We start from the raw sequence: 8336 nt of genomic DNA on the forward strand, positions 1-8336 counted from the left end.
GGCGTCGTGTGATGTTTTTCCTGCGAGGTGAGTGGGAGTGGAGGGAAGTGGCGTCGCCGGTGAAGTGAGTGGTAGATGAACTGGTGAAAATCATCGCTATTTGTCGGTGAACTCGTCTAGTCGCCGGAGAAAATGTAGAGAAAGTGGCAGCAAACTGATCTGGGATGAACGCGGGAACAAAAGGGGCGACAACTTTTGGGGTGACGCCTTTAGAGGCGACATTAGGGCAATAGTGGCGACGACTTGGAGGAAAAAACACACGCCATTTCTACGTGAGTGTTAGCCGTCAGATCAGAGAAAAACGAAGGGTCAAGATCTCTTCTGCGGTGGTCACACAGATCGTCAGCATTAGCGACGACATTTCGTCGCAATTGTCGTCGTTTCTATTGCTTCAAGCGAGGTGAAACCCTAACCGATGGATCATTTAAAAATGAACGGTCAGGATGCATTTTCCTGTGGGGCACTCGGATTGCCGGTGGCAGGTTAATAGCAACGACAAAAAGCGCGTTTGTCTATTATCATCGCTAAAAGTGTCTGTCATCGTTGTCGCCGCTAATAGATTTATTTCTTGTTGTGTATGTAAAAATTCATAGTTAAAATATTAACTAATACAAGTAAACTTTAAGATCAAATTTGATGTTAATAAATAGTAGAAAGATTGTATTCAGTATTTTTTAGATATTGACCAACATTATTTTTGTGTTTTTTTAAATCAAATTTAATTTACTTTTAAACTACTCTTTTTTTTTAAATAAATATATTAACCAATATTTTAATTGTCATCGTACAATGAGTGAGATGACAAACGGGCAACAAGCTGTGCCGTTAAGCCTTTTTGAATGGTAAAGTTAATCCTTTTAAAGACTACATCCGAAGATCTAGGGGATATAACATTACTATGCATGATTCGTTGTACTCTTTTAAGAAGCTCTACCGCATCCGGTGCGAGGAAACCAAACGTATCAAATGCAAATGGTATGAACACGTGTTGATTTTCCATGCACGATTTCTCATGTTTGGTAACTTTGCCTGTAGCTGCTTTTAAAGCAGCATGTCCCGCCGTGAAACCCCCAGCCCTCAGGCCCACGAGAGGGGATACCCCTGTAAGATCCACACATGCGTGTTTCCCTCCTCCCCATCCAAAAATCAAAATGTCAGCCGGTCTAAGGGTTGACCTTCCTTCTGTCGGGTCAGTCAAGAAATTAACAGGTGCTTCTTTCTTAGCGGAAACCCCGACACGCTTAAATATGTCAAACAAAACATCCCTAACCATATCGTGCCTGTATTTAAACCCCGGGAGTTCTTTACAGTGAACTGCATGCTCTCCAAAAGAGTCCAAACATGCCTTGCGACACACATGACATATCTCGTCAGCTGGGAATATGGGAATCATGAGTCGATATTTGAGAATAGTACGATACTCCACGGGAGACATGTGATGGCCAAGCCCATCTATAGGGATAGCCAGAAGAAAATCTTGAGCATGTGGTGCACGTAAGCACTGGAAAACCGCTTTCTGCCGAGCCGTCATGTCGAGCATGTGGTGCACGTAAGCACTGGAACTACTCTTAATTTTATCTATGTGACAAAGGTTTGAACCATCGATCTTAATGAAAAATAACAACACTTATACCGCTGGATAGAAGACCTTTTGTTACTATTTTTATGTAACATATTATGTTGGGTTGTATATCAAATATGAAGAAACAAATAAGGGATTTGGTCATTTTGGTGTTATACATGAGATATACTTTAATTTGATTTTTTCATGTGGCTGTATTTATATTTATTTTTATTAATACAACAGTTCGTTGAATTAGAAGAAGAAATAAAATAAATTAGGAGATTCTAAATTGTGTAGCAGCTATACATGTATGCTGAAAAATTATAAGCCACTATTGTAAGGCACTCCCGTCTGAGGCAGAAATTCATCGGCAGGAATGAAACTTGAGGCCGTGAAATTAACTGCATCCGTAGCGTTTATGATGTGGAATCCAGGCCAAGTAACTCTCCCACTAGTGTCCGACCCGGGACCTGAATTATCAAACTCTGCGTAGTACGATGTATTCAACGCAAAATCACCAGACCATTCCCGCCATCCCACTGCGTCGATCAATGTATCCATGAACGTCTTTATGTAAACTGTTCGTGAGTACTCTTTCCATGGTCGTCCTAAATAGGTCCTGGTTGAACCCAAGTCTTCAGCGGCCCGAATATTACAATTTTGGATTGAGGTCCCGGTGTTCTGTCCTGGGTCTGTTCTGCCCTGTGCTGTAATGGCATTGAATTGACCGGACATAGGTGATCGAGGGTAGAGATTACAGTTTTGGAAAACTACAGCGGCGTTCCCGAATATGAAATCTACAGTGCCGTAAATGTCGCATTCTCTGTAAAATTGACGGAGGGAGTGTGTGTATAATGTGTCTTGGTAACCTTCGAAGCTGCAGCTGTAGAATGTCGATAAATCGGCTCCGTTTCGTAGTGCTACGGCTTGATGCTTTATTGCTCCGGCGGTGTTACGGATTGTTATGTTCACCGCCACGAAATTCGGCGCAGTCACGACTGCAAACATTAATGAAATTAATGTCAATTTAATTCGATTGTGCTAAAAATTTGAGAATATATATATATATATATATATATATATATATATATATATATATATATATATATATATATATATAAGTCGATCGTTAGCTAGTACGTACTGAATGTAGCAGAGTTGAAAGTGGTCCAGCCATCTACGACGCTGTGATTTCCAGTGATGACCGTCTGATTAATTCCATCCCCGATCATCATCAGATACAACTTGTTCTTCGGGATATTCACATACTCTTCATAAACGCCTGCGGTCACATAAATCAAGAAATAACCATCGGCGGCAGCAGATTTATTAGGAGCAATGTTAATGGCGTCGGTGATGGTGGTGAAATTGCCAGACCCATCTTGGCTGACCACCACTATATCACTCACCACAACCTGATCTCCGCCATCGTCGGTCTGAAGAAGCTTTCTTCTTCCCACCGTCTCGAAAATGGCTTTGCTTCTTTCAGACATTTTTAGAGGCAACCGTCCGTTTTTAAAACCAATATGTTTCTTATGAGCTGAAACCGAAGAAGAACTTTTCCTCTTGTTCTTAACACCCCATCCTCTGTTGAACAAAGATAAGGATACGCTATACAATTTGTTGTCGTTAGCAAGGGGGGCCAAAATTCCATTTTTAGAGCTCCAAGAAGCAGCAGTGGCTTGGAGGCCGTCTATGCATGTCTGTGTGTTGGTTAAAATGGCACTAAGCATCGTCTGAATATCTTGGGATTTCATTGTAGAAAGCGCCGTTTGAGATTTGTCGACGGTTTGGAAAGCGTTTGTTAGGAAGTCAATGTTGACTCCAGCTAAGTATTGGCAATCTTGAAGAGCACGAATCGCACCAGTTGTCAAACCGGAGGAGCGGCTCAGGTATTTATCTATCAAGGAGGAAAATTTATGAGCTACCGATATGGATTTACGGACGGAGAAGCGGCTATAGTCGTAGACATCGGCGGAGGAGTTGTTGATGGGGAGAGATGATCGGCAGAATGATGGGTAGGTTGTGTATTGACAAACGGAGGAATTAGCTGATGGTACGACGGCGGAAGAGATCGGGGAAAGGAAGAGTGCAAGGATGAGTAAGGAGGTGCGGATATAGAGGGAAGAAGCCATTAATGGTGATTTTAATGCATGCATAACGAATGTATATGTGAATTTGATGAATGCAAGGATGGGGGAGATATTTTAAAGAAGATTTTGGTGGAGTGAAGTCAACGTCTGCATGGGAAGGCTAGCTTGAAACCGCGTTGTTGTTTGGTTGGTCGCTAGGTCAATTTTCTTCCGAATCCTACCAAAGTACCAAGTCAAGTAGCATCATCGATTCACAATACTCAAATAATGCATACATTTTTTTATTTTTTTATTTTATCTAAATAATTCATAACATTTTATAATGTTATAATTATTTATTTAAATAATAGTTAACTTTTAACTTATTTATGTTTTATGAATACTAACACTTTATTAAGTAAAAATCATAACAATGATCACAAAAGAAAATATCATTAATATTCAATACTATCATATTTTAAGGTATTAATAACATTTTCTTAATTATATAATTTGTAAAAAAATTAAATATATATTAAATATATAATCCTAATTAATTAAATTTAACACATTTAATATATAATACAATCCACAAAATACGTAAATGAAAGTTGAAAATTAAGTAAATCTTGTAAATTATCATATTTGTATTATTATTTTTAATATACCGAAATAACTATTTATATATGTAACTTCATGAGTAGATAAGTGAATAATTTTCATATTTGTATTTTCTAAAATCTTGATATCAAAAGATAAACCTTAATTAATGACTAGAGAAGTGCTCAATTAATGAGTAAAGAAATGAATAATTTTCATCGGAGTAGTAAGTTACGACTTTGTCTAATAAGCTAGTCGGTAGCTAAGACCATCAGAAGAACGAAACCATTCCTTTGTGACATGACAAGTTAGTGGAAATGTGAACACCATCCGAAGTTAATGGAGTGGCATGTGGTGATGAGATGTAGTGGTGGTGTAACATTCAAGTTTTGGTAAGTTTCTCATTTATCCCTTAATGCAAAAATTGTTAACTTTTTGGTCATTGGCTAGTACGCGGGGCGTACTCTATAAGTAAGCTTAGTGTACTAGCCCATTTGATGATCGCGGGTTCCACCCACGTACGCAGGGCGTACGTGGAGTACGCATGGCGTACGTAGTGAAGGGGTAAACCCTAATTTTTAGGGTTTGCACCCTACTTAAATGACTTAAACCCTTTCTTGGACCTTTATTGACCAGCCTCCACCTCCCTTTACCTTGATATCGAAACCCTAAGAGCATTTGGTGAGTTTTTGAGCTTGAGAGTGATTTGTTGGTATTTGTGGTGAAGAAGAAGAAGAGGAACACTTGGAGGAGTAGTTTGGGCTTGTAGATCCAGGATCAGTCTCAGACTAATCATCAGCGTCTGGGATAGGCTTTTCACCACCCACTGTTTCATACTACCCTTTCTCCTTCATTATCTTTCATTTCTGATTCAGCCTGATCAGGCTGAAGTGGAGTTGCAATCATTCTCATTAGTCCTTGATTATTCTCCACCTTTTTGGCATCATCAGTTTGGGAGGGGAGTCATGAGGTGGAGAAGGAGTGCAAAGATGGGGATTTGATGGTGGTGAAGGTGGAGTATTACTTGATGGTGGAGGTGGTTGATCATTTCCTAGAGAGCTAGGAGGAGTGTCTTCAATCATCACATCATCATCATCAATCAGGGCCATTATACGTTTGATGTCAGCTACATCACTCTCGACTTTTGTCAGTCTTTCTCCAAGTGACTGAGTCATCTGAAACAATAAGGAGAGTTGAAAGAGCATAGTCATTTGAAATTTTGAGCTAGACTCCCCCTGAAAAGTAGCATTAGGTTGTATAGGAGTTGACATTGGAGGGACAGTTGCAGCTTGAGGAGAAGGAGACGCTGATCTTGGAAAATTCCCAACTTGAATCAGTGGATCAGCGGTTTCCACTTGAGGTTGGGATGATCTATGTTGTGCTATATCTTATGTAGGACTTGTTGATAAAGTAGAGGTCGAATAAAATCTAATGTGTTGGTTTATTCTTCGGGGAGGATTAGTCCTTCCTAACTTAAGGTTTCTCCCATGCCAGCGTCAAATTCATCTTCTTCATCATCAGTGTCATATTCTTCATCTTCATTATTGCCCCCATAATCCTCTTCTTCAGAAGCATAGGTATTAATAAAATAAGGATTTGCAACCCAATTTTCCATGTTATTAGTAAGGTGTATATCCCCATCATTGGGACGACCATTGATAATATTTGATGAGAGAACAGGAATTGGAATGGAGACTCCATGATTGACATTTCAACCTCCTCCAGTGCGAGCCAGATTTAGTGCAAGCCAAAGAGGATATGAAACGTATGTTGGATTCTTTTTCCTAGTGACACACTCAACCAGTTGATCAAAAAAGAGTTGTGCAAAATCCAATCTTTTATTGCAGGCCATAGCATACATAATTCATTTCTCAAAAAGATTCAATTGGTCTAAACTTCCCGTCTTATGACCAAGACATTTTCCAATTACCCCTATTAGATACTTCCACCAAGCACAATAGCATTGACGAAGAGTGTATTTGGTTGGGTCACGAGTAGTACCCTAAGGAGAGAAATTATACCCTAATCTGTATCGAATAGACTTGCATTTTTCCTCAGAAAGGGTTTCAAAATAGTTTTCCGATTGGGGAAGACGTAGAGCAAGTCGAAAAAATGGTGCATTTATAACAACCATAGAGTAACTGTCTCCAATGGTTCTGGTGATGGTTTGAGCATTAGAATCGGCAATGAAAGAATAGTAGAACTCACATACTTTCTTAGGGTAGAATGGCTACGAGAAATCACATAAGGCATAGCGAAGAGGGCGGCTTTTGACGTAGTTGACGAAATCTTTAATCCCTAAATCCTTGTATTGATTTGGGATGATATCCGAGAAAGCAACGTTGTTTGCTTGGAAAACAATGGGAGTGCGAGGAGCATGAGGGCTTTTGACTACATTAGCATTAGGAGCAAAGACATAGAGAACCTTCGACATGATAAAGTCTTGAGGAACTTGATATGGAGACGATGATGATCGAGAAAACGTTTGAGAGAAAACTTCTACTAATTCGATGAGTTGAAAAAGTGACCTGGGAGAGATAATTTTCATAATTTATCCGTGGATTTTCTTCCCTTTTACGTAATCATGATTAGAGAAATCGGTGTCGTAAAATTTTTGTATTCTAAAATGTTGTTACATCTTTCAATCGTCATTCAAAAGTTACCATTGAGATAAGTGAATTATGTATCAGTGAGACATAGCATTAGTGGAATGAATCATCAGCGGAAGCAGTCAGTGTATCAAAGTTACTCTATCAGCGGATCGAAGTTGCAGCTGACAAACAAGTGAAATGGTGATGTCTCCTGATAGTGTGGGTTTGAAGTATCATTCACTGACATAGTATTGCGAAGTCTCATCAGCGTTTGGTTTCATATGCTGAATCATTAACTTCTTTTATTAAAAGAATAAAAGGAGAGAATGGAATGATGCATGTAATACATTTTGGTGAGGAATGTACGCATCGGCAAAGAATGTCGAAGTTTTATCAGTGTAGGGTAGATATAGTGAATCGTCAACTTCTTTAATAGAAGATTTGTTGGGAGAGAATGGGTAGGTGCATGTAATACATCACGGGAATACACAAGAAAGACCCGATTCAGCAAATATTTTGAATTGAAAGGCCATAAATGATTTTCCCTTCTCCGAGATATCTGCACCCCAACATTGTCTATAAAAGAATACACAAGCAAGATCGGATTCATCAACATAAAACAAAATTCACAACACACAAAGAGAGAGAGAGAGAGAGAGAGAGAGAGAGAGAGAGTGTGTGTGTGTGTGTGTGTGTGTGTATGTGTGTGTGTGTAAGAGAGAGAGAGCCTTTCATCGTTGAAGTATTGTAGATAGATTCCAAACTTCATGTTCACCAAAAAAAAAAAGAGCAAGAACAAGTCTTTGTAACCAAGAAGTTAATAGGATCCAATCTTTGAAAGCTTCGAGTTATGAGAGTCACCAAGACGAAACTCAAAGGTTCCCTTCATTGTGATCCATGGTAGAAGAGATGAGGAACATTGTCTTAATGAAGAGGTCTTTGGATCTCAGATGGGAAATGGTGTAGTAGTGAGAGCATTTATGAAAAATATGTTGGATTAGGTGTCTAATCCCATAACTATAATTGGTATGTACTTGATTTAATAGTAGCATGGTCATTTTGGGTTGCCTTCACTTTAGCAACTTGACAAGATGACTTATGGAGAGAGAGGTTAATAAATGATTTATTAATATATTATGAGAATAATATATTAATTAGAAATCCTATTGTTTAATTAATATTTGATCAAAAATTAATTTGGAATTAATTTTGGGATTAAAGGAACTGATTAAAAGAATGGGGGCTGTTTTGCAAATCATTGATAGTTGTAAAACTGGGCTGCTAGACTCCTTTAGAATGGAGTGGATGAAAACTATAGGGAGGCCATATAGAACTCGTCCAAGGCTTCTAGAAGAGGAGGTAAATGGACTGCTTAAGACCTAAGCATGAAATTAGGGTTTCCACTTGAAAACCCTAGCAGCCTCAGCTAATTAAAAACCCCTTCGCATAGGGTTTTCGGCCAATGCTTAGGGCATAGAAACCCTAGCTAATTTTCTGCATATTGCCTAC

General features: G+C 38.9%; 1 protein-coding gene across 1 annotated transcript; it reads right to left on the reverse strand.

Annotated features, from left to right (window-relative positions):
* Positions 1-1811: 1811 nt before the first annotated feature.
* Positions 1812-3729, reverse strand: LOC145114643 (putative pectinesterase/pectinesterase inhibitor 7). The gene is made up of 2 exons (XM_079050699.1): positions 2709-3729; positions 1812-2562 (listed from the first exon to the last, which is right to left on the reverse strand). The coding sequence occupies exons 1-2, from the start codon at positions 3721-3723 to the stop codon at positions 1886-1888; spliced, it is 1692 nt and encodes a 563-aa protein (XP_078906825.1). The 5' UTR covers positions 3724-3729; the 3' UTR covers positions 1812-1885.
* Between the last annotated feature and the right edge of the window lie 4607 nt (positions 3730-8336).

Source organism: Lactuca virosa, chromosome 5 (genome assembly GCF_052849685.1).
Source record: "Lactuca virosa cultivar CGN04683 chromosome 5, Lactuca_virosa_CGN04683_v6, whole genome shotgun sequence".
Taxonomy (NCBI): Eukaryota; Viridiplantae; Streptophyta; class Magnoliopsida; order Asterales; family Asteraceae; genus Lactuca; species Lactuca virosa.

Coding starts and splice junctions, on each gene's coding strand:
- LOC145114643 (XM_079050699.1), bottom strand. CDS start 3,723: ATGCATGCATTAAAATCACCATTAATGGCTTCTTCCCTCTATATCCGC. Junction 2,563..2,708: donor TTTCAACTCTGCTACATTCA/GTACGTACTAGC, acceptor TAATGTTTGCAG/TCGTGACTGCGCCGAATTTC.